The 27,298-nt window shown below is 39.3% G+C and overlaps 1 protein-coding gene across 2 annotated transcripts; it reads left to right on the top strand.

Moving 5' to 3' along the window:
* Positions 1-511: 511 nt before the first annotated feature.
* On the top strand, positions 512-26,045 carry neurl4 (neuralized E3 ubiquitin protein ligase 4). Of its 2 annotated transcripts, XM_079850508.1 has the most exons (30): positions 512-707; positions 7,122-7,638; positions 8,411-8,476; positions 8,578-9,008; positions 12,353-12,464; positions 12,547-12,635; positions 12,714-12,786; positions 12,874-13,147; positions 13,258-13,439; positions 13,569-13,654; positions 14,409-14,571; positions 14,668-14,878; positions 14,994-15,070; positions 15,495-15,545; positions 17,967-18,045; positions 18,148-18,317; positions 18,617-18,745; positions 18,900-19,045; positions 19,610-19,828; positions 20,002-20,100; positions 20,189-20,341; positions 20,436-20,600; positions 21,255-21,413; positions 21,617-21,796; positions 22,689-22,782; positions 22,870-22,977; positions 23,171-23,315; positions 23,415-23,527; positions 23,642-23,801; positions 25,114-26,045. In XM_079850508.1, the coding sequence occupies exons 1-30, from the start codon at positions 543-545 to the stop codon at positions 25,316-25,318; spliced, it is 4,821 nt and encodes a 1,606-aa protein (XP_079706634.1). In that variant the 5' UTR covers positions 512-542; the 3' UTR covers positions 25,319-26,045. The 2 variants fall into 2 exon arrangements, with proteins under 2 accessions (XP_079706634.1, XP_079706635.1); XM_079850509.1 differs by lacking the exon at positions 15,495-15,545.
* Positions 26,046-27,298: the final 1,253 nt, after the last annotated feature.

Below are 27,298 nucleotides of genomic sequence, written 5' to 3'. Positions count from 1 at the left end.
AACAAACCTAATATAGTGCCCATATATTTGAATTGGGGTTATTTAGTAATATCAGCAATCGATTCATTAGTTTTCTGTTCAAATTATTTCCTTAGGAAAACTCGGCTTTTAACAATTCCCAAGAACAGCCATTGATAGAGTTGTTAACGTCAATATAATATAGTATTATGTAATCTTATATAATAATATAACGTCAATAAAGTTCTTCGAGTGAGCCTGTTCTTAAACTTACCACTGACTTAATTTGTATTGTTGTGACCTGTGGCGTTTGAGAATGTATTTGTGATATAACCTATTTATCCAGTTTTAACAACCCTTGCTTGTTTTCTGTATTGTTATTTAAATTAAAAATAAGAATTCATTTTTGCTGGCCTATCTAAAAATCGTGTTATGTGTTTAAAACAATGTAGTATCAATGCCACTGACATGCCAAAAAATACACCTATAGCAAAACATGATAGCAAAGCGCGAACTGCCCACAAGCGGCACTCTACTGTCGCAAAACGACGCTGGTTGTCGTGCACCGCGCCGCCCGTGCGAAGATGGCGGCTGAGCTGCATCCGCGCAGCGGAAAACTGATCGGTTTGTCGAACTCCAACAGAACCGCTCAACGAAATCAGCCGGTACAGGAATTCAATCACGGCCTGGTCCTCAGTCGGGAGCCGCTGAGAGACCGCGATGTCTTCACTGTCCGCATCGACAAGAAGGTAAACAAGCATGTCTCAACAGAGAGAGAGAGAGAGAGGGAGAGAGAGAGAGAGATCGAGATCGAGAAAAGGGTGTGAGTGTGTGTCATGTCGTCTGCAGTGGTTCATTACTTAAGCATGAGGGTCTGTCAGATCTTATTCATAGGTCATGTGTGGTGTTTAGGTGTGTGGATGTCTCAGGACGTGCGTGTGCTGCGGGTTTGCAGTGAGCTGTCATGGTTTGTCAGTGCTGGTGATGTTTGGATGCTGTCCTGCCTGGCTATTCCGGGACTGTCATCGGGTTAACGAGATGAATCTGTTAATGATCACAACGGTCTGGATATATACCGCATATTTTTGGGGGAAATGCTACTATATTTGTTCCATCGGAAGCCCATGTAAACATATATACACTCCGTTTGATGTGCTGTTAGCTACTGGTTTTGGCTCAGTCCAGGGAATCGATTCATTTGAATTCGCTCGCTGATTTGTTCAGTGACCCTTTCAGCAGGTTACATCTTTTACAGTGTTATGAGTGAGTCACTGATCACTCAGGTGATTCGTTACAAAATCGAGATGACCAAAACAAGCAGAGCATGGTGACAGAGAACAAGTAGGAACGTTGTTCCAGGCCCTGTGACAAGAGAAGGGCCCACTCATTGGTACTAGGGGAGAAGGGGGCCACACAGAATATTTGTCCCAGGCTCCATGAATTTTACATTGTATTATTTTTTTTTTTCGTTTACAAAGTATGCAAAGATAAAACACATCTTCCCTACAAATTATAATCATTCCCCCCCTCCATTTTGTGAGACAAAATCAGTGACAACAGTAATACCCTATATACATAAATATAATTTATATATAGCTAATAATTATGCAATAATAATGCCTTTTTTTTTGGTTTATTCGTCAACAGGGTATTCCAGTTTTGTTGTGACATGCAACTTCTGTTGTTTTTTTGTTTCGTTATTTTTTTTAAATTCACGTTTGAGGTGTTCTTAATTAATGTTACAAAATGTGAAAGTTGCTGCCTGTATGCAGATGCTCATTGTCCACCTTGCAGCTTGCAGATAGTTTAAATCAGATTGTATTATCATCATCATATTTCATAATGATAAAAAGCTTATTTGATTTTCCCTGTTCTCAATTCTCAGTCAGTATCGTTTCACAAGGCTGATAGACAGCAGATTCAAGTAAAAATGTTTAACTTTTGTTTCTTATCTAGGATATCTTACTTTTATCCCAATACATCTCAATAGATGGTTGAACAGCATTTAGTTCATGTTGTTTGTAGTGTTATCAATGGACTTTTCATTAAGCTGTTTCTCACTTAAAATTAGCTTATGGTTTTGACCACCAGAGAAGATGGTGTTAAATATTAAAATCCTGTTTTTACACATTGGGTCAGTATAAGATCATTTAATTGATCATGTAACAGTGAACAGATGGCAAGCATTCCAGAAAGTTTTCTGTGGAAATAAGTATAACCTGATACTCAACATATTCTCTAAGCATGTGTACGTACACATTGTTTTTGAAATCATGATACACCAATAACTTCATTCAAAATCTAGGAAAAATGTAAGAAGTAAGAACGACCAAAACTACTCTGGGTGGCCTTTTAACCGTGTTAAGATAAATTTATACATAGATATGTCATCTTAAATGTAAAAAAGTAAGAAAAGCTGCTGTATATATAGCTCGAGCTGTGAGGTTTCTCTGTACAACAGCACAGATATGCATATGCACAGCTGGCTGATAAGAAGTCTGCAATCAGGGTCTTAATAAAAGGTGTTTATTGTGTTAGAACTGTTTTGAGAATGGCAAACTTTGGCACCTTGCTTGCGCATGCTGTCAGGCAAGAGCACATCTTTAGAGAAGGTCATATATGTTTGCAACGAGTGACGAAAGGCTGTTAAGGAAAGGCATGTGGTTGCTGACCATCGCTTGTTTTAGAATACTCCAAATTCATTAACATTAAAATCAGGATAACGTCGGCACAGAAGTTGCGATAGTCATTTACATTTCTGTATTATTTCTTACTTGAATACTTCGAAGTAAAATGAAAAATGTAAAGCACTGTTAATTTCATTTGTTTGTATTTGTTGTACTATACTTATCTTTTAATAGCAAAGAAAAAAGAACAAAAAATAATTAATAAAATAAAAAATATTATTATTGAATTAATTGGAGTAAAAGATGCAAAGGGATGCATGGAGAATTGTTTTATAATCGAATCATTACCCACTGAATCGTAATCAAAATGAATCGTGAGGCTTGTGAATAATAATAATAAATACTGTAATATTCCATAAAAATATAAGAATTGTCAATTTTGATTATATGGTGACTTTAAGAACAAATTCATGTTTGCACACGTATGTTGTATTTTGTTGTAATTTATTGTGATTTTATAAAAACGAAAAAATCAATGCAACTCCTAGTGAATGAGACTTTCTTGTTGTTATCTGGAAATGTTTAACATTTATAGGCTGATGCTGTATATTTTTCCATCTTTTTGAACTGTGGCTTCCTCCAGTCAGCTCCTAGACAAAATGCTTGTTAGAGGATGTGTTTTAGACAGATTTGATCATTGAAATGCAGTCTGAACAATTTTATGATAGTCTGAGAATGGGAAAATAGTCTGAGAATCCAAAAAAATGGACTTTCAGTTTATGTGGCTGTAAGCTAGAAATTAAGACTTGATAAAGGAATTGCACAGCAAAAAAAATATTCGTATTGTGCTATGATTAATATTCCTGTTTCCTTTGTTTTCACTCTTTCTGTTTCATCACTTCTAGACAGAGGGGAAAATGACAATGAAGCAGATTGCTGGTCACTTATGTAACCAGATTAGAGAAATACGTTTATCACATTCAATGCCACCTGTCCCTCTTCTCAGCCTGCCTTAACCCAGATACACACGGCCCTGCTCCACTGACAACCTACATACCATAAACATAAAGACATTTGGAATGCAGTGATGAAGCAAAATCTAGAGACAACATTTCACTGAACAGTGTGAGATGGAGATTTGTTTAATGGAATGTTGCTTTATTAACTGCATCTGTGGCATGTGGGTCTGGTCTGCTAGAATATGCTTTCATGCTTGAATGTTCATTGTTGCAGCACCTCCATTCTCAGTCTGTCAGTAACGCTCTGTTTAGTTCGAGAGTCTCTATCCACTTTATTTTTCAACAAGGAATTAAGGTGTTTTCTGTGAATGTGCGAGACTTTCGATTTACTAGCCTCTATAGGGAAATAACGAGAAAAATATATCAAAATGCGTAAACTGTAAAACAGTTTGCGCTACAAACCAGCATGTTTATAATTATAATTAGGACAATACATTGAAATAATATGGTAAGAAATACCAGGTTGCAAGATCAAGCAGCATAATGAGATGTTTTTACAGCTAAAAATAACTGGAAGCGAATGACACTGGAAGCCAGACACATTAACGTTCTTTCCTGAAAAATAAGGTGGATTAAATGCAACACTAAAGAACTTTTTTTTACCTTAAAATAATATTTCCAAAATCATATCAGTGGTTCATCAAGTCGTAACAGGGTGAAAGGCACTTGCAAGTTTGCCAGATTGGGTAGCGTTTCTGTAGTTCAAATGAGACATAAGAAACTACAAATTTGACTTGCTTTACGGTAAGCGTTACAATTGTCATTATTTTGTTTTTCTTCGTTTCTGATGTTGCAATACATCATACTTTCATAAAATCATGCGACATACTCTACCTTGTCTGTGGACAGCCGGTGCTGGATAAACATCGAGTGTGTGTGAGGTGAGACAGTAGGCTGCGTAGCCTAGGCGAAATTATTTACGACAGTGGTAATGGACAATTCCGCTTACAACCTGTAGGGGGACCGAAGAGGAAAAGTTCTTTAGTGTTGTTTCCTTTCTGTCTGAAAAGCGCAGTGTGCTGACTGTGCTCTGATTGGTCAGCTGGACCAATGTGTTGTGATTGGTCAACTCAACTGCTTCGAGCATGTTTCGGAAATGTCACACCTCTTGCCATAACTGCAAATTTCAACCATAGACTGGATGTCAAGAAAAATATGTAGGTTTCTGAAGAGCATTTTTGAAGCCCAAAGTGGGCGGAACTGGCCGACGCCATCTTGGCAGCGCGTCACCGTGCGTCTTTTTATGGTTGTTGATAAACTGAACATGGGCAAAGAGACGGGATTAGCTGAGGTGATGTGACGGCTAACAGAAAGCAGACAAACAGCTAGTAGTGACAGCAGCGGCAATCCACCTGTCACTCAAGTGGCCACACCCTTATTTACGCAGAACTTTAACTGTGCGTTCACACCGCAGAGAGCGTCGCGTCTTGGAAAGCGAGAGCGGCGAGAAGAGTTGAAGTCAGGTCAACTTTATGGTAATGAGCTATGACGCGTTTCGGCGGCAACCAATCGGAATGTAGAAGTCCTCCGCTTGAGAGGATTCCAGAGAATGCAGTCCTGTAAACTGTGGTTCCGACCACATTAGTTCCCAAGCATAATAGAGGAGAAGTTGATCATGTGAATTTGATAAGAAGGTGCATTATAGGCAACATTTTCACGCTAGAACGCTTATTTTTCAGCGGGATTGCAAATTAGATTAGCACTTAACCATGAACGGAAAAGATACACCACATAAATGGCTTTTAATTGGTTTATTTCGTTTACAAACATGTCACTATAATTGTTAAGTTCTTTCCATCGATCAACTTACTTTCACATTTAAAAGTTTATTGAGGTTAACTTATACCCTTCTTGGTCAGTCTGCAAAAATAACAATCAACATGCTTGTTTGCTTTGCGGCCCCTTAAATTAAGTTGAAAAAAAGACCAAGCATTCGATCTATGTCAGAGCGTCGGCGTCCACGAATCTTTCTACTCAAAACTGAAATCGGAAGTGATCAAAACGAAGTATATCACCTTTTGAAAGTAGCATGGCGCTTAAAATAATAATTGTATCGATTACATCATTATGCAATCATCTGAATCAAGTGAATGTTAAAAATGTAATTGTCATTGAATTATTAATTCAAGAGGTTTTTTTTAAAAAAACGCTGATCCATCCAGTATTGAAACAAGAAAAGTATTTTTGAGTAAGTCATTAAATCATTTATTCAAACCGATTTTAAAAAAATCATTCAGAGTCATTAAACATTTTAAATAGACTACAGCGATTAACATTTGTCAGAACACCTCTAGTAAATGACATGTTGTTTTGTTTAGGTGTCTGTTCAGGATCGTGGGAGAATAGTGAAAAGATTGATTCTCAATTTATCCAGAATCATGTAGCTCTAGCCAGCAGCCAGACGACTTTCCTGTGTTAACCATGTAATGCTCATAACCCCAGTAACTTTCATATAATATGTGTGATAGGATGCCAGAAAGGGAAGTAACCATCCACAAAGTACTTTTCCATTGAAGCTAACTCCACACACAGGACACACATTGGTGGACTCATAACAAAGTTTTTCTGTCTAAAACAGTAGCCCCACTCTCGCCACTAAAAGGATGATTTAGACAGCTTTTATAGCTCCGATAACACAATTTTCAAGAGAGGCATTAATATAATTTCTTGAACAGAAATATGAGTCACATAGACTTCAATAGTGGTTTACTGTAAACAAGATTCTTCTTTGTTTTTTTACATCATAGCCTATATAAACAATTGTCTTGGCTCAATATAGTTTATTTAAGGGGAAATATACTGTATATAAATACACTTCCATTCAAAAGTATTTGAAAAGCATTCTAATATGCTGAATTAGGTGTTCATATATGTGAATCAATACAGACTGAGAAGAATTTGAGAGCAGAGAGAACATCAAATCAATGTTTCATTATTATGAAACTTGTAAGATGATATTACAGTCTAATTTAAGCTATCTGCTGGCTGCAAGGTGGATGTGAAGCTAACAAGCAGTATAATAATGGCAATGAGCATCCGCATACAGGCAGCAACTTTGACATTTTGTGCTACAACATTAATAACAGCTCAAATGTTAATTTCAAAGCCAGTGTTTTATAAAAACATAAGCTGCTCAGGTCGCAACAAAACTAGGATACCTTGTTGATGAATGAACTGAAAAAGGCATTATTATTACATAGTTATTATATATAAATACTATTTATTATTTATCTACGCTATTACTGTTGTCACTGATTTTGTCAATTACCAAAGATGGAAAGACATGGGAACATAGGATCACAAGACATAGTATCATAATATGTTGCATGCTAGGCTTGAACTTGTGCCACTCAAATGAGAACCAGGGCTCAACATAACATGTTCACATGCACTAACCACTGCTCCATGGTTCTGAGATCATTTATAAAATGAGAAATCAATGAAGATGCTTGATTAGTTGGGATAAACGAACTGTAATTTGACTAGCATTTAACTAACTCGCATTTCTTTGGTCCAGGTTAACTCTTGGAGCGGTTCTATAGAGATCGGCGTTACTGCGCTGGACCCAGCCGGTCTGGAATTTCCCAGCAGTGCCACAGGGCTGAAGGGGGGCTCGTGGATCGTGTCCGGGTGTTCTGTGCTGAAGGACGGCCGCTCAGTCCTGGAGGAGTACGGGCGCGACCTGGACCAGCTTGGGGAAGGGGACCGTGTGGGGATCCAGCGGAATGGGAAAGGAGAGCTGCACCTGTGGGTGAACGGGCAGGACTGCGGCACAGCAGCCAGTGGACTTCCTTCTCGTTTGTGGGCCGTGGTGGACCTCTATGGGAAGTGTACCCAAGTGACTGTGGTAAGCTGTGAACCACCACCTGAAATGGAAGCGGAAGAGAATGAAGAGGCGGAGGATGAGATGGTGTCGATGCAAGCGGTGTCCATGATGGCAGATGCTTGCCATAACCATGATGACAGGGCTGGAGCTATCATGCTGTCTGCAGCTGCTGCTACAACAGCCGCGATGAATGGATCCGCGGAGGAAGGTAAAGCTAGAGTGATGGAGAGGTCTTCAAAAGTAGTTGGGTCAATAGGGGCTTTTGCACCGGAGGAACCTTTTCATAGTTCCTAGAACTACTGGTGGAAGTACCTGTTATTATTCGATAGAAATAATTTTTTTTAACAAAACTGCTTATTAATATTTGAAAAACTTTTGTCCACAAAAGATCTAAGTCACGTGATGCCTTGAAACATGCAGAAATATGCATCGTGACACCCCAAATATTTGATATGGTATTTAGTAATAAATTCATTATATTTGAAATATACATACTGGTCAAAAGCTACTCCAGTATACTCAGCCGTTACTCCAGTCTTCAGTGTCACATGATCCTTCAAAAATCATTCTAATATGCTGATTTAGTTCTCAAGAAACATTTCTTATCAATGTTGAAAACATGCTTCCATAAGTAATACACTAATAATCGTAACTTTGTACCCGTAGTGTATATTTAAAAACCTTTTTTTTAAAAAATGATTCAGATGTGTACACTAGCATGTATTCAAGTTGTAAGGAAAATGTGTTATTACATTTTACATGATGGTTACACCTAATATACCACATGACATTTTTAGGGTCATTCTATTAAAGCTTTTCTTAAAACCAACATAAATTAAAAAAAAAAGAGTACATTTCTAAGAATCTGGTTCATGAATTTTAACTTTTTATGATTTTTCCATTTCTTTATCATGGACACTCTAATATGTCATCGGCCCAATTGTAATGAACAAATGCTCACTGTTTTCTTTTCTCATCAGTGCCTGAGGTGTCCAGGACGCACAGTCGGCCGGACAAATTTCCAAACAACTTTGAGCCTGATAGTGGTACGTCACTTCTAAAACCAGCCTAAGTAATCGTTGTTAATCTGCGATGTCATTGTGGTTCACTCTATCTTTTGCTCTTTTTCTCCCTGTTGTCCACACAGTTTTGACTGAGCATCAGTTATTTGATGTGTTCAACAATGCCATTGTCTCTCTGTATCGTTCGGAGGATGAGGGTGGAGAGGACTTGGGGGTGGGAGGTGGAGGAGGTTGCTCTGACTCCTCGAGGGGCGGCACAGGAAGTAACGGTGGTGGCAGAGGAACAGGAAGTGATAGTGGCATTGGTGGCGGAGGGACAGGCGGAGGCAGTAGCAGCAATAGCAGCCCAGCGGGGAGCTCTGGTGGGGCAGCGGGACTGGGGGTGGCCGCTGGCGGCATGACGACCAATGACGCACTGCTGTTTCATGAGAAGTGTGGCACGCTGATCAAACTAAGCAACAATAATAAGACCGCAGAAAGAAGGAGGCCGCTGGATGAGTTCAATAACGGAGTCGTCATGACCAATCGGCCACTCAGACACAATGAAATGTTTGAGGTATGAGCATTTACATTCTAAATGTGATGACAGCCTTTATTATACAGGTGTTAGTTGTGATATTTTTAGGAGTATTTTCTGTGGAAAAAAACTGTATGTATATAATTATATGCAGAAGTATTAAAAGTACTGGGAAAGTGTTAAATTTTTACTTGATGTAATATCTAAGTATCTAGCCTTAACCCTTTCGCACGTTCGACCACACCGGTGTGATCAGTCTTGGCTGGTCCCTGGAGTGTACGATCACACCGGTGTGATTAGAATGGTCAGTGCATCACGTGATCAACTGCTAAATTCAAACGTGCTTTCGCGCATTGGCTGGCACTGAGCCAGAGACGGACGCGCTCAGCGCTGTCATATATCACAACTATTCAGTGTTTTCAACCACATGCTTTTTATTTTAGGTTTCAGACATTTAAAATCACATAATTACTAGCAAAACAATGAATTTGAGTTTGTAAAATACACACTGATGTCTATGGAAGCGGCAATAATAATCCTTTCCATTATAATAAGACGACACGTTTTATTCATGTCAGATACACATTGTGTAAGTAATTTGACATTTTACCCTATTCTTCTCCCAGTTCACCGGCCACTTACTTTCATGTATTTTGTGACAAGTGGAGGAATTGATGTGTTGTAAATCCAACAGATCTGATTCTCTGAACTGACAAACTAACATGGCGCCGCCCATCGCGCATACAGCTCAACTAACGCGATCGTTATAAAGGTATTTATATATCCAAATATTTTGGATAAAAAGGGAAAAATGCCATAAAAGCGGATCATCATTCATTCAGCGCTCTGTTGTGGTTGTGTTGTGTCACGTGACAAGGAATGACGCGTCACTATGGAAACAATAAAGTGACAGGTTCTAAATAACGGTCGCTTTGAAAAACTCATGCTGGAGGGGTCAGTTCGAATATTTTAAACTTAAAGGGTCATTTCACCCGTGGAGACATGAATGTGTATTGAAAGTGGGTCATTTATGTAGAAGAAATGTGAAATTATTTTTGAATTTGGAGCTTTCTAGACTGAGAAAAGCCAGAAAATGTATTTTTGGCTTATGTGGATGAAAGACAACAACTCCCAGAATGCCCTACAAGGCCACTCCCAAGCCACGCCTACCGGTAAGACAGCGCAGTTGAAAACAAAAACATCAAGGCAAGGCTAGGCTACGAGTGAGTCTCCGTGACGAGTTTGCCCAAAATGTCCGGGATTCGGCTTTTGCGTTCTACAGTCGCCATTCATCATGTTTACTGTGGCGAGCAGGACGAGGCTGAGGGGCGCGGGAGAACGGCGTGAGGCCGGTGGCGTGATTACTGACGACCGACACCTGTGAGGCACTGTTCTCGTATCTCGCACGGAGGAGCAGGTATTTTCTTAGCAATGGTAAAACACACATTAACCGATCACACCACCGGCCTCGCGTCTTTCAACCGATCACGCCACCGGCCTCGCGTCTTTCTCCCGCGGCGCTAGCCTCGTCCTGCTCCCTGTATTACTGTGATTACTGATGAGCGCGCCTGTGAGATGCACCGGTCTCATGGGCTATCTCTCACGGAGGTGCGGGTATTTTCTTAGCAATGTTAAAACGCAAATCAACCGATCACTTGTTTAGCATTCATGTAAACATTACATTCAGATTCACCAATCGGGGTGAATTCAGTTAAAAAGGTGAGCATGTAAACAATGGATGGCGACCGCAGAAAGCAAAAGCTGAATCCCGGACATTTTTGTCGATCTCGACGGCCGGACATGTCCGGGAAATAGAGTATGGTAACCCCTACTACTCAGCTTTCTTCGTCCCTGTTTTCTGCAGGTTTCTGCCGTTGAAATCAAACGCACTCGCACTGATTTGTGATAGGTCTGTTAGCGCATTAGGTCCAACCCCCTATGGGCGGGTTTGAAAGGGTGGATCTAGTGCTTGTAGTCTTAACAGAAATCCCCCCCTCTTACACTTCCTCCTACAATGACGCAAAATGACGATTTTTGCGTCATTGTAGGAGGAAGTGTAAAGAGGTAAATACAGATTTCTCTCGTCTCGGGGGAAAATGAAAAAATGTTGCATGACCATTCAATAGTATGACTGGGTTTCTAACAATGCAAAGCTTAATGCAAATGGGTGAAGTGTCCCTTTAAGTCTGAAAGGGTTAAAGGCACACTATGCAAGATTTGTACCTTAATATAACAGCTTCGAAATCATTTCGATGGTAAAAGAACTCGTAGTAGGGCGAATCATCCCGATAGCAAAGCGGGGTGGGGGGACGCCGCTGGCAAACCCAGCAATGCAAGTTTAAAAGGTGGCGCCCCGACAAATCTTGCGAGAATCACGACTTGCTTTATGGCACGACGCCACATACATCAACAACATGTGAAGCAGCCTCTATGGAAGACACTAGCACGCATTTCAGACGTGAATCATGGCAGAGTCGACGAAGAAAGCTCGGTCGGAAGAGTGCAGAAACGGCTCTGCGTGAGTGGTATTTACGACAGTAACGTTACTTACAAGTACTCCACAGTGACTCTAGGGGTCGCTGTTTGAGAAAAACGGAAACTGCATAGTGTGCCTTTAACCCTTTAGAACCTGAAGCTAAAATAGGTGTTTTTCACATATTTAGATTTTTTGACTAAAATTCTAAAACAAAGTGCTATCTTCATGTGCAAGGTGTCATCTTTTTCTGAAGAAAAATAGCTTTCAACAAATTACAGTTATTGACCATTGCTGTGTGTAGTGAGTTTGTAAATAGAATTTAAATAGACAAAAACAAAAAAACGAGAATAAATTCACTGATTTTTATTTAGAAAAAAACAAAAAAATCACGAACGAAAGAAACTAACACTTTAAAGTTGAAAAATGAACTATAATACATATATATAAGTCTTTTTTTGTGACATTGGGTTGCACAGTTTTCATTTGGGACACTTTTTTTTCATACACGTACACACATACAAATGCATGCATACATAGGCACGCACACATACACATGCACACACCACATGCTAAGATATGTGAAAGAGTAAGCCATCCGCCGTTAAAAATAATTTTATTTAAAAAATTTTTTTATTTATTATTTTTTTTTTTTATTTACTATTGAAATAGCTTTTAAGATTGAAAACAAGGGATGGAAAAGACTTTCTCATTAAAGTTGCTTTATTGATTTATATTTTAATTTAATTTATTTATTTATTACAAAAAATATTATTTAGTACAAAAGTTAGAATAGTCTTTTCTTCAATTTTCTGCAAAGATCAAGAATTTCTATAAATATGTATGTTATTTATTTATTTACAAATCAATGATCCTTCAAAAATGATATTCCTTCACTTGTTTATTTCAGATTCGCATCGACAAACTGGTGGATAAATGGTCTGGTTCCATTGAGATTGGAGTGACAACTCACAACCCAAATAATCTCGACTACCCTGCAACAATGACCAATTTACGCTCAGGTACACTCTTTATTATCAAGCATTTCTACATAGCAGGTAATAATTAAATCACATTTTTCATCACATTCTTGTTGTCTTTAAGGCACAATCATGATGAGTGGTTGTGGGATTTTAACCAATGGGAAGGGGACTCGTCGAGAATACTGTGAATTCAGCCTGGATGAACTCCAGGTAAGTTGGCTGCTGGATCTGTGAGTTTTATGTTCATCTCATGCAATCTAATACTCAAGATGTCGTTGTCTTTTATAGGAGGGAGATCACATAGGGCTGATGAGGAAAGCCAGTGGAGCTCTGCACTTCTATATTAATGGCATTGATCAAGGTGAGAGAGGCACTTAAGATCTCAGCAATAAGAGATTCACATTTAGTACAGAATTTTCTAATATACTTTTGCAAAATGACGTTATAGGCGTTGCAGCCAATCAGACTCCTGGCGTAGTGTATGGAGTGGTGGATCTCTATGGCATGGCAGTTAAGGTCACCATTGTCCACAACCATAACCATAGTGATCGTTTACGCCGCAACAATGCCATCATGAGGGCGCTGTCACCTGACGTGGGCCGCCCTCGGCCTGCTCTCTCATTGACTCCTGAGCCTGATGTCCCGGACCACTTGCTTTTTCATGCAAACTGTGGGCAGAAGGCTGCAATCATCAGTGATGGACGCACTGCTTTACGGCCTCAGTGAGTTAATTTAATCCAAAAATATTTTAATTAACTGATCTCTACCTACTGAATTAATAGGGGCACTGCATTGTGGGGGCAGTTCAATAAAATGTTGATCTCTGGTGCAGTGCGACGGATGACTTCAACCACGGCGTTGTGCTTAGCAACCGTCCGTTGCACTCCAATGAGGTTTTCCAGGTGCGCATCGATAAAATGGTGGACAAATGGGCAGGCTCTATAGAAATTGGTGTGACGACTCATAACCCCACATATCTTCAGCTACCATCAACCATGACCAACCTTCGCTCAGGTAAGATACTGCCATAGTTACTACACAGCTGACTGAACAAAGTGCTCATGAGTCAAGGCCACCTTACCTCTAGCATGAAATTCATGAGTGTTGGCTGACAACTAATCTAGTTCAATGTTATGTCCACAGGAACCTGGATGATGACAGGAAATGGTGTCATGCACAATGGAACTACAATTCTTGATGAATACGGGCACAACTTAGACCGTTTAAAAGTGAGTTTGAAGCCCTGCTCAATCTTTTTACTTCTGTTTTCAGTATTTTTAAGAAAGTTCACTTAAAATGAACAATTACTCGTTCTTATGTTGTTCCGAATCGTTATGCTGTTATATTTTCTGTGGAACACAAAAGGAGAATTTTGGGAAAACCTCAACACAGATTTTTTATTATTTATTTTTTTTATTTTTTTTACACAAGAAGTTTATAGTGACCATTTTTTTGGTTGTTTGTTTGTTTCAGCCCAAATAGAAACAATTGTGACTATGCCAGTGTCTAGTCCGTGCATACAACATGGATAAGCAACAACAAGTAAACATGTTAACATAGTGTGAAAGCACTTCACCATAATCAAAAAAAGGATGCAAGAGTAGTAATATGTAATTTTGTTTGGTGGAAATATTGAGAGGCCGTAGAGCTGTACGATTGTGGATAAATTGAGAATCAAACAGATAACGATTCTCCCAGACAACTAAACAAAATAACGTGTAATTTACTAGACAAAATATCAATTAATGCAGTCTATTTAAAATGTTTAATGACTCTGAATGAACCGAAAAAATCGGTTTGAATAAATAATTCAATGAGATTTCACTTGTTTCATTAATGAATGAATCAACGTTTTTTTTTAACGAATCTCTTGAATGAATGTCAAACGTGCAACAATGTAATCGATAGAATCATTATTTGACGCGCCATGTGTTACTGCTCTAGAGGATTTTATATTGGCGTGCCTCATGTGAATGTTTACAGGCTGGAGATACAGTGGGAGTTGTACGAAAGGAGGATGGGAGTTTGCATTTCTTTGTGAACGGAGTGCCTCAAGGCCCCGCGGCCTGGAATGTCCCGTCCAGCGTGTATGCAGTGGTGGACCTGTATGGACAGGCTGCTCAGGCCACCATCATGGATGATATGGGTGAGAGCAACAAGGATGGAGTCGAAATGAAAGGATGGTAGACACCTTGAAGCACAGGCCTTTAGTAAAAAATCTCTTTCTCTCTCTCTCTTTTAGCCGATCTCCCTCCCTTGCCTGATGACAGTTCTGAGGGCCCTACTGCCATGTCTCCTGGTAGCCCATGTTCAGTTTCGGGGGGTACAGCTGCCAACGACCTGCGCTTTCATCAGCTGCACGGCACAAACGCAGTCATCACTAACGGTGGCCGAACGGCACTTAGGCAGAACTGCCGTAGCGAGTTTAATGATGCCATCGTCATTTCAAACAGGTTACTTTTGTTTTAGCATGATCTTTTTTAAGTGCTCTTAGATCCTGCTGGTTCATCCTAATGGATCAGACATCGATTAAATGAATATTTTATGTTTGTGTGTCTCACTGAACAGGTGCCTTCGGGATGGAGAGCTCTTTGAAATTGTGATTCAGAAAATGGTGGATCGCTGGTCCGGCTCAATTGAAGCAGGTGAGCTTTTATAAAATACCCTGATTCACTAAAGAAACAGTAATTTACTAAAGACTTGAGTCTAGCGTGGAATTTTCTCACTCAAACCACTGCCTGCTGCTGCTTCTGATTGCTTTTAGAGGGAAAAGCTGCCTATAACTGCTGGTCTAGGATCAGTTTTCTCTGTAAAAAAATAGCATATTGGCGAAACAGATTTGGCAAACAATCCATTGCGTGTCTGAGACTGTGGGCCTGTTTACACCTGGTCACTTCATGCATTTTTAATGATCGGATAGCTATCTGATTTGTTAAAATGGTTTGATTTACACTTGGAGACATAGTGTCTCCGCAAAACGAATATAGATCTGATCTTCAATTCCCGCGCTATATGCAAATTTACATCAACGAAAGCAACAGATATGAGCTGCATTTCATTTATCATCAGCTAATTTCAAGATCAAAGACCACAATAGGAGAAGGAGCAGCATCAGCACTGGTAAGATCATTTAGTCTCACTACTTTTAATGAAGATGATTGTGTGTTGAGCATCTGTGACTTGCTTTTAGTTTCAATTGCGGCAGTTTGTGCGTCGGCTTGCTGAAGATATACTCATCCGCGGCGATGCGTGTTGCAATAGTGCTGTCATGTCTGGCTATAATAACATGTCATATAGCCTATAACATGCCCCCAACATTTTGGGAGGAGTAAAATTGACATATGTGTTTTCAAAACCAGATGCATTTACACTTGTCCAGTTTTGTCTGGAATGAAGTGGTTTGATCGATAGGATTTAAATCCGTCCCGAAAGCATTTCGGAGGCCATTTACACCTGGTCTTTTTACAAATGGATAGCTAGCCGATCAGAGAAAACTCATGAAGTGACCAGGTGTTAGACATTATGTTAATAAGAGATTCATTGTGCAGTCAGCTTCATTTATTATAACAGAACTTTGTGAGATCGCAATGAAGTAAAAGTGACAGTTTTACAACAGTGATTACAAAAGGAGCGCTCTGCACGCCAATTCCCGCATGCAGTATGCTTGCCTTTTCTGTTAAAATTAACAGTGGTTTATGAACGTAGATGCTTTAATAACAAAAAATGTATCGAGAGCATTTATGCTGTGATGTGTAGGTTGTGCGGCGCACGCAAATTGAAACTATTATGCTACAAAGAAATGAATGTTTAGAGTTGGTTCACCTACCGCCTGTGATTACCAACCAAAATAAATCACACATTCTTTCCATGATTGTTGTAGCGAGGCGCTCTCTCGCAGAAAACATAAGCTTTTGTGTCAGGTTATGTTGTAATGCTTAATATAACGGTAGAATTGCGTGTATTTATGACCCTCTGAAATGCCTGAGCTAAAGTCTGTCTGGGACCCGATGTGAGATCCACCAATCAGACAGGTTCCCGAATATAAATCATTTTTTTGATCAGATAAAATGAAAGGAGAATATCTCGTGTTTTTCTGTGGCTGCTTAAGCCCTTCCACTAAGGAAATACTACTGATTCATTAAGGAAATTCTAAAGAGTTACTTAAGAAATACTACCGAATTGCTAAAGAAATACCTCTGATTCGCATAAGAAATAACACTGATTCACTTACATTCATTTACTAAAGGAAAATCGCTCATTAAAGGTGCATTAAGCAACTTTTCATGTTAAAAATACCCGTTTTCTAACCCATACATGCTTAAACAATTGCCTGATGGGCTGAATGAGCCCTTCTCTGATCACTGAGATTGTCTCTATAATCCTGTAAAGTAAAATAAATAAGAGGGATTCGGGCCGGAATTTTAGACTGGGCGTGACGTCATGCGCGTTCACGGCACACTCACATAGCTATGCCTGGCAGGTTTGTGTATTCGCCGGCATTCTCCGTAGAAGATGGATTGTAAGAGACCTGGTTATAGTTCATTTCAAACACCAACGCAAACTCCACGTAAGATAAAAAAAAAGAAAACTTTTGTCCGTGAGCGTGCACACCTCTGGTTGCAGTTTTGCTTGCCGCCAGAGGGGGCATAGTTCTGCAAAAACTCAGAGACTTGCTTAATGCACCTTTAAGTAAAGAAACACCACTGATTCAATTAAGCCAGCAGCCATATCACCCTGTAGCCCAAGACTGGTCGCCCACTGAAGCTGAGCAGGGTTGAGCCTGGTCAGGATCTAGATGGGAGACCTACTGGGAAAACTAGGTTGCTGCTGGAAGAGGTGTTAGTGAAGCCAGCAGGGGGTGCTCACCCTGTGGTCTGTATGGGTTCGACTCCTAACGCCCCAGTATAGTGATGGGGACACTATACTGTCAAAAAGCTCTGTCCTTCAGATGAGATATTAAACCGAGGTCCTGACCATCTGTAATCATAAAAAATTCCAGGATGTCCTTCGAAAAAGAGTAGGGGTTTAACCCCGGCATCCTAGCCAAATTTTCCCGTTGGCCTCTGTCCATCATCATGGCCTCCTAATCATCCCCATGTATACTGATTGGCTTCATCACTCTGTCTCCTCTCCACCAATAAGCTGGTGTGTGGTGGCGATATGACTGCCGTTGCATTATCCAGGTGGATTGTGCACATTGATGGTGGTTGAGGAGATTCCCTCTTCCATGTAAAGTGCTTTGAGTGCTGAGAAAAGCGCTTTATAAATCTAACGAATGGTTATTATTAAAGAAATACAACTCATTTACCAACAAATTCTACAAATCTTAGATTCACTGAAAGTTACTGGTTCATATGTTCAGGAATCCGACTACTACTAGTTTTGCGGGAAACACTTTCAGAGTCGTTTAGTTTGATGTTCTGTCTGTATCGGTAGAAAAATATTGGTTTCCAATTCTGAAACATTAATGGAAGCAAAAAATGTAAAAATGTAGCCCGGATCTGAATAAGAACCTGTTGTTGATTTTTGTATTGTGCATAGGAGTTACAGCGATCAGACCAGAGGAACTGGAGTTCCCTAATACGATGACTGACATTGACTATGACACATGGATGTTGAGGTGAGCAGTAATTTAATGGATTTCCACATTATACAGAGCATTAAAATCCTTTCTTTGTCAGACTGATACCTTATATATATCTTTGCTCTTTCTCTTCTGTAGTGGCACAGCGATCATGCAGGATGGGAATACTATGAGGAATAACTACGGCTGTGACTTGGACTCTCTGACCACAGGCTCCAGGATCGGAATGATGCGTACGGCTTCTGGAGACCTGCATTACTTCATCAATGGGCTCGACCAGGGTGTAGCTTGTACCGGGCTGCCATCAGGTAATTTTCAAGGGAACTAGTTCACCTAACTTTATGTAAATGTAGCTGTGTTTCCATCCACCGATTTTTATGCAAATTTTGGGTTAGCGCATTAAAAAGCGCTGGATGAAAAATGCACATAAAAATGAATGTGCTCAGTTGAGGCGAATATTTTTTATTTGATCCGATAAGAAGACATGCGCATAAACAAAGATAGAAACACATTTGCAGAATAAATCCTTCAATGCACAATTTATTTCAGAACTTAGTAACATTTTCTGTCCCCCTTCTTGTCTTTCTTTCCATCTGCCTTTTTTTAGAAGTCTTTGCTGTGATCGATCTTTATGGTCAGTGTGTGCAAGTGTCCATTACAAGTTCTTCCGGGCCGCTGGATAACAGTCTGTGCACCAGTAATATCACAGAGAAGAGCTTACCCATACACTCCCCAGGTATTGTATTTTTACAGTATGTTTGCTTGTGAGGCTGTAGTCATTTATTAAGATTGAAGAAACCATTTTAAAATGCGTTATAGATCAGGTCTTAACATTCATGCCAAGTGTTGGAAAGCAGTACGAGTTGTAAACAGTTTTTGTCACTCTCTAGTGGCAGGGGTTGCTCATCGCCTGCACACCAAACATGGTAAGAATGTGGTGTTATTAGGAGACGGTTGTCAAGCACTGAGGGTCGGGGGATATGCTCATGGAATCGTCTTTAGTGCAAAGGAGCTCAAAACGGATGAGTTGTTTGAGGTGAGATGTGGAACATTATTAATTTACAGCTGAAAAACTTAAAAAAAAAGTGGTAACCCATTAGTTTACATTAGTTGATCCAAAAAATGAGCAATATTTATTAAGCTATTACTGTTAGTTCATGTCCGCTCAGGTCCATTAAATAACATTAACAGATACAACTTTTAATAATGTTTTAATAAATGTTTGAAATTAACATTAAGAAACGCTTTTGAGGTATTTGTGGTTAAACTTTTAGTTACATATTTTAAGGTGCTTTTTTTTACAATGTAATACATAATAAATACATTTAAGTACTGGATAATATTTGTTAACTTGTTAATAAATAATCTGTACTTACTATATAGTTAGGATTAGCGTTTGGTTTTGCATAATTATGCATAATTTATTACTATAATAACTACATGTAACGTGTAACAAGGACACTATAAAATAAAGTGTTAATGTATTTTTCATTGTTAGTTTGTATTTACTAATGTGGTAGCTGATGTTAACAAACAGAACCTGATTGTAAAGTGTTACCAAAAATAGTCTTATTCATATATGGTCCTATTGTTGTTCTAGGTGAAAATCAACAAGGTAGATGACAGATGGTCCGGTTCCCTTCATGTGGGTTTGACCACCCTGCAGCCCCCTGATCTACCGTCCTGCCCTCTCAGCGGTCTCTCGCCTACGCTTACCCAGCTCAGGTCAAAGGTCACCTGGGTCCTCGCCGGCTCTGAGGTCAGACGCAACGGAGTGCTGCAGAGACAGAACTACGGCTGCTCTCTAGATCGGCTCACGGTAAGATATTTAAGGCCCGTTCACGCCAATCACGCTAATTCGTAGCTGAAACTATAATCATTTGCACAAAAGATTTAATAAACCAACCACAAGGGGTGGACGAGTCAGTGAATTTGTGAATGATGGGTATCTGCTTCCTCTTACACATCCCTTCTTTGTTTATCGTAATATAGGTGGGAAATCGTGTCGGGGTGAAGAGATGCAGCGACGATACCATGCACATTCTCATTGATGGAGAAGATATGGGACCAGCAGCCACTGCAGTGGCGAAGGTACCAGTATCTTTCTATATCTGTTAGTGGAGAACATGATTTTTCAGTTGTACGTTCTGCTCACCCATGTTTATACCGCATGTTTCAGAACGTATATGCTGTTTTGGACCTGTATGGAAAGGTGACGGCCGTGTCCATTGTCAGCTCCACGCTAGTTGAGGATTCAGAAAGCGTGAAAGCTCCCTCGCTCTCGTCCGACAGCTGCAGTGAGGGAGAGGAGGACAGCACTCCTGTCAGAGAGGTGTGCCATCTCAAACCATCATATTTTGAAGCTTTATCTGTTGTATTTTTTATCTCACTCTTAATTTTTTATTTTTTTTTCTTGTCCAACTCAGTGTGAGAATGAGCCTCCACTGGCGCCCACGGTCATGACGTTTTTAGAGAACCATGGAAAAAATATCCAGCTGTCCAATCAGAACCTGACTGCCGCCCGGGTGTCCAGCTACAACCAGGGACTTTTGGTCACAGCGCAAGCTTTGCCCCGCCAGCAGCTCTTCCAGGTGTGTTTGTGTGTGAGTGTGTTTGGAAGTGAGAGACTGTGTCAGTAGCTATGTTTCCATCCAAAGTTGCAAATTTAACTTTGCAAAATTGGAAAATCTCATAAAACGTGAGAATATAGCATTGTTTCCATACAGCAGAGTGTATGGAAGTTTGTCCATACAATTTTTACAAACTAGGGCTGTCAAACGATTAATCACGATTAATCGCATCCAAAATAAAAGTTTGTGTTTACATAATTTATGTCTGTGTACGGAGTATAATTATTTTCTATATATAAATACACACACATGCATATATATATTTAAGAAAATGTGTTATTTATATATAAATATTTATATATAATATAAATTATATATAATATAAATATATATACACAGTATATACATGCAAATATTTATTAAATATATACATGCATGTGTGTGTATTTATATATAGAAAATAATTATACACCGTACACACACATGTATTATGTAAAAACAAACTTTTATTTTGGATGCGATTAATCGCGATTAATAATTTGACAGCCCTATTACAAACGCAATTTTGTTTAAGAGAACAAAATTGCCTCTTCCCAGGAAATTTGTGAAAAATATCTGTAATAAAAATGGAATTTCTGCAATCGGGAAAGTCATGTTTCTCCATCGCTTCCTCAGTTTCAGATAGACCGTTTGAATCCATCATGGACGTCCTCCCTGTCACTGGGTGTGATTGGTCATTCTCCAGACCGCCTCAACTTTCCTTCCACAGCTTGCTGCCTTAAACGCTCAGTCTGGCTGCTGCAACGAGACTCTGTTTTCCACAACTCGCTGAAGGTGATGTCACATCCCTTGTATGGTTCTTTTCCTGATCCTAACATCCTTATTTTGTTTCTGTGCTTTCTTTTCTTGTTTTACTTAATTCCTCTCATATTTATGTTTTTCATTTTATTTTCTGATTTGTGTGTGGTTAATGTCCTTCTCATTTCTTTACTGTATTGGTATAATTCCTAACCTCATTCTCTCTCTTCTTTCCTCAGATTTGTGAGAACTATGGTCCTAACCTGGACACCTGTCCTGAAGGGACAGTTTTGGGGCTGTTGGTGGACAGCAGTGGTTGTCTCCATCTGTTTGTTAATGGCATGGATCAGGGCGTAGCAGCCCAGGACATCCCGAGCCCCTGTTACCCGCTCATTGACCTTTACGGCCAGTGTGAACAGGTCAGAACCTATAACTGTAATATCCTGTTACTAATTAGGCCTCAACAAAAAGGTTTTATTTCCCATGCCAAAATCACAGGCTGCACTACAAAAATATTATTTTTATTTGTTTGATTGACAACATTTTCACAGGCCCCCTTTTTTTCGTCTTTTTGTAAATAATATATACTTTTTAAGAAACATTGATTTATTATTATTATTAACTCTTTATATGATATATCATGTTTTACTTTCCCTGCCAACATTTTTAAAGGTCCATAACAAAAATGTTACTAATTGCAAAAAAGTAATTGTAAGTAAGTGTCAGAAAGTTTTATTATTAATAAAAGTTATAATATTTTTTATTAAACTTTTTGCTATTATTATTGATTATTTATATAATATTTAGTGTTGTCAAATCGATTAACCGTGAGTAATTGCTGCTAACATAAAAAATATATATAATAAAAAATAAATAAAGTATATATACATTTACATGCATGCATGCATACACACATACACACACACACACACACACACACAAACATATTTACAAACGTTAACGTTAGATGCGATTTGACTGCACTAATAATATTCAATATTTTTATCTGCCCTACAAACATTTTCACAGTAATTTCATAAAAACTTTTTTATAATATTTCTATTTATGTTTTTCTTGTCAGAAAATACTAGTTTTATTAAACATTTTGTTATTATTAATAACAGTTTGTTATTATTGTTGTTATTAATAATATATTTACTATTTGCAATAATATCTGGTTATATAAGATATTATGTTAATGTGTTGTTCTAAATATATATATATATATTTTTTTTTCATAATAGCCTCCTTATGTAAGCTTTGTTTAGATTCACAGGAAGTGATTGTCTCCTGTTGTTGTTGTATTCTTAGGTGACCATAGTGACAAATCACGTGCCGGTGGATGGCGGGGAACGAGGAGACGTGCGTTGTCAGGCCGACATGGAGAAGGCTGATATGGTGGATGGTGCGTGAAATTTTGACCTCATGTCTTGCAGTGACTTTAGTTGTCATTCTGCTTTACCCATACATGTGTGCTGTCTGTTTGTGGCAGGTATAAAGGAGAGTGTCTGTTGGACGCCTCCTCCTGAGGTCAACCCCAACAAGACGTGCGAGTATCAGGCGCTATGCTCTAGATTCAAAGACCTGCTCACGCTGCCCGGTACGACTGCATTACACCAATAAACCTTTATTTATGTGAGCATAAGAGATGAGCATAAGCGACTTATTTTATGCTCACTTTATGCAGACTTTTATTAAACCTTTATTTTTTACCCTTATTTTCTGATTGTTTCCGACGGTATATTTACTAAAAGTCTTGCTGTCTCCATATCCCACCTCATCCTCTTTTTCAGATGGTTACTTTAATGAGGATGCTAAGTACAACTTGTGCTACTGTGAGTCCTGTCACAAATTAAGGGGCGATGAGGCCTATTACAAGCGAGGGGAGCCTCCCAGAGACTACGCTCTACCATTCGGCTGGTGCCGCTTTGCACTCCAGTCAGTTATTTTTAATTGAATTCAGGAATAAAGCTCTGATAATGTGCAAATTATGTAGTGTCAATTGCTTACGTAATAGCTCTCGTCTGTATTTAACAGGATCAAGACCCACTGTGAAGTCTCCAATGCCTTCAAGAAGTGGCATATTGCGTACCACGGCACTAGTGTCGGCTCCCTTAGACGCATCCTGGACCACAACCAACTCTTGTCAGGTTAGTAACCGCCAAGTTTTTTGTTGATCTGATAATGAAATGCATGAAAGTGTGAATTAGAAGGAGATCAGAATATTTTTGCACAGCTGAGCTTCTCTGTTTTCCCTTGAGCAGAATCGTCCTCCATTTTCTCTTCCTCCCCGGTGAAGACAGAGGGTCACGGCAGCTACGGGGAGCCTGAAGAGAACAGCGCGCCAGAGCGAGAGATTCCCCGTGTGCAGCTTTCTCCAACAATACGCTACTCTGGCCTGGAGGCCTTTGCCCCAAAAGTGCAGTAAGTCAACAGCAGTGCTTCTAAAGAAAAAGACTAGAGAGAACATAACATGATTGTCTAGAAATGTAATTTTAAAGTGCGCATATTATGCATTTTCGTATGATAAATGGAAGAAAGAACCGATTCTGAGCTGCCTGAAACGGGTCATCAGTAATTCCAGTCTTACTTCCTGCACGAACCTACCTAGGATTGTAACACATTTGCATAATGCCTATGGTCTTCATTGGCTGCCCATGACCAACGGCTACTTTGACCCGCCCTCAAACACTGTAGTTGTAGCTGAGACCTGGAAAAGTTTGGTTTGTGTTGTCGACATGTCGAGAAGACTTTGTGCTGTGAAAGCAAATCTGCTTTGCGCCCACTTCTAAAGGATGAGGACTCGGGATCGAATTGAGACAGTAAAACCAACACCATCATTACTGTTCATTAGGGATGGGTACCGAGAACCGGTATTTTTTTTGGACCGGTACGTAATTGGGTCAATAACGGACTAACGATAAGCTTTATACCTTATTGGAGTCAAAATTAGGAATTGATGAGCAGAATCGGAATCGTTAAAATTCAAATGATACCCAACCCTAGCTATGGTATGCTGAGTATTCTCTCTCTCTCTCTCTCTCTCTCTCTCTCTCTCTCTCTCTCTCTCTCTCTCTCTCTCTCTCTCTCTCTGAAGAGCCTTTTTATTTTAAAAATGTGATTTATATGCCTTTTTCTGTTTGCGTAGAGGCATTTGTAAACTGCAGTACTGAAATTCAGCAGTAATAAAATAACTTTCAACATCTTTCAAATCATGTCTTTCTGCATCAAACTATAGAGAGTAGTATCGATAAGTACCGGTATTGATTAGCGTTATCGGTAATCGATAAAATTTAAACAGTACCCATCTCTACTGTTCATATCACTGTGTTTACAAGTGCTTAGGAGGCTTTGAGAGCTGAAATTCACATATGGTAATGGCCGTTTTGTTTCCAACCTGCTGTAAGCAGTAGACCAATTACAACAGACTGGGCCATCTGACCAATCAGAGCAGAGTAGGTTCTCGGAAAGCAGGGGTTTAGAGACTGAATCCTTTATCGAATTGTTTCAGACACTGTGAGAAAAGAGGTGATGCTGTATATTATAAGAAGAAAAATACAATCTCCTACAATAGGTTTACATGCATGCAAGGTAAAAAGAAAATGAGTGTTTTTTGACTTTGCATGCATGTTAACCTATTGTAGGAGACCTTCAAAATTCAATTAGGAACCTTTAAAATAGCATAATAGTGGAACTTTAATACATAAAATGATGACGGTTACACTTTTCTGTGCAGATTCCGAGACCCACGTTCCCTCCGCTGTCACCAGGCCCAGGTTGGCTTCCAGGTGTGTGTGCGGCCAGGCTCGTACAAAGTGGGGCCGACATCGCTGGGGATCAGCGAGCCCCTTGACCCTCGATTCAGCAATGCAGAAATCGAGTGGATCACCAAGGAGAAAGGAGGCACGCTCCTGTACGGCCTGCTCATACGGGTGGAGTAAAAAGAGACTCGCGCGAGGATATCAGCATCATCTTCCTCACTATCAACCAAATTTCAGTGCTGAGGCGTTGAGGATTTTAGCATTGTTTTGCTGCACCGGCTCATTGATCTCTGCATGTTTCAGACATACTTTTGTGTTCGTTGCATTTAGAAGGATGGTGATGATAATCCCCAGAGACAGAGACACTGCCTGCACTTTATGTTTCGGACACTGGTGGGCGATTTTTAGTCTTTCTCATTAAATTCCCTCGCTCAGCAGGCTCTCCATTATTTTTCTGTCTCTTCACACATCTAAATCTATGTATCACCCCCTGTTTTTTTTTTTGTTTTTTTGGCTTTGGGAGCCTGTTTTTCTCTCAGAAATAAAACTGGACTGAAGCAACACAAAACCACCTATTCATAGCACAGCCCTTGATTTATACTAGTGTTTTTCTTAAGACTTGCAACGGACAAATCAACCTGGAAATAACCAAGACCTGTTTCACTGACAACGTCAAGAAGTGTCAGCAAAATCTCCTGATCAGGAAGAGACTCAGTGTTACTGTTGTTTATTTCATCGCTTTGTTTACTCGCTTTACAAATTCTGCTCTAAAAATTTGGTTTTATAGCTGTGTATTTATTCACAAATGACAGTAGATTCAGTGTTTAGTGTATTAAAATGTCTACATAAAGACAAGAAGTTAAGAAATGTCTCGGATGGCTAGAAAATTGATTTTTTTTTTTTTTTTGTCAATACACAGATATAACTGTAACCATCGATGGAGTGAGACTCTCTATCTGACCCATCATACCCCTAATATAAATTTTTGTTTTAAATTGTGGCAAAAGTACATCATTTAACTGAATGGATGCATATAAACAAACCCCCAAAGCACTCGAAAAAGAGCTGGAGAAGAGATTTATCAAGCTATATCTGTATTAGTCTGTCTGTTCTGGCCAAATGTGTGTGCCAGTTGTCTTTGCATCATTCGCTGCCCATTATTTAAGGTCAATCACCTGTGGGAGTTCTTGTCTTATGTTTAACATGCTTCACTGCTTTAGACGTTGTTTACACGTGTTGTGTTCAGATTTGTCTTCTGTTCTGAAGTCACGTGTGCTGAAAAGCCCATTCGTTTACTCACAAACTTTAATGTAAGATGGTGGTTAATGGTGGCAGGTACAAGAAAATGGGAAGGACTGTTTATGTTTTACATTCAACATCCTGTTCAACAGCAAGGACTGTTTATATCAGGTCGATGTGCCTGAACTCATGAGGAATCGTGAGTATTGAAGCCGTCTAACTCGAATACCTGATCCCAGGATTGGTGTTTACACTGGGAATGTGATTTGTTTTTAATAGATTGTTTACTCCATGCTAGACTTATTGCCATTTTTTTTTTTTTGTATTCTCTTATGACTAAGATTGCACATTTGTAAGCCCTTGCTGGAAAAAATGACAACAACTAAAAATCAACTCTCTTCTGATTGTATCTAGACTTACAGGACCCTCTGTGAAGGCATATCTATCCATTTGTTTGAGTTGTTTTTTATTTTTATTTTGTTGCCAATATGACATACTTGAGTGTACATTTCGCATTAGTTATCGCGCTTTATTGCCAATGGCGATGTCTGAATGAATGCTTGCTATGTAAATTGGAAAATGTGAAAACACGGGGTTCATGTCGGCCCATTGCTGCTTTTTCAGTTGTTTGTATTATTTGTTCATGTTTGTATTTTTTTTTATGTCTTTTCGTTGTGTTGTACAGCCTGTTACATAACACTAACATTACCTTCCTGGTTTGTAAGAAAATAAAAATCCAAAAAAGAGACAGTTATGCACAACATAAGAAAAATGTGTCTGTGTGTTCAATTAGTTCTGGGTGACTCATGAAATTTCATATTCAAAAATAATCCCTCCGAAGTTGTCATTACTGTAAGGCAAAAATAACCGATGACATATACAGTGTATATGTGTGTATATATATATATATATATATATATA

The sequence above is a fragment of the Squalius cephalus genome, assembly GCF_949319135.1.
Source record: "Squalius cephalus genome assembly, chromosome: 19".
Taxonomy (NCBI): Eukaryota; Metazoa; Chordata; class Actinopteri; order Cypriniformes; family Leuciscidae; genus Squalius; species Squalius cephalus.
Note: the sequence above shows the minus strand (reverse complement) of the source record. Positions and strands in the feature narration are given on the sequence as shown.

Coding starts and splice junctions, on each gene's coding strand:
- neurl4 (XM_079850508.1), top strand. CDS start 543: ATGGCGGCTGAGCTGCATCCGCGCAGCGGAAAACTGATCGGTTTGTCG. Junction 19,829..20,001: donor GCTCTCTAGATCGGCTCACG/GTAAGATATTTA, acceptor ATCGTAATATAG/GTGGGAAATCGTGTCGGGGT. Junction 20,342..20,435: donor ACAGCACTCCTGTCAGAGAG/GTGTGCCATCTC, acceptor TGTCCAACTCAG/TGTGAGAATGAGCCTCCACT.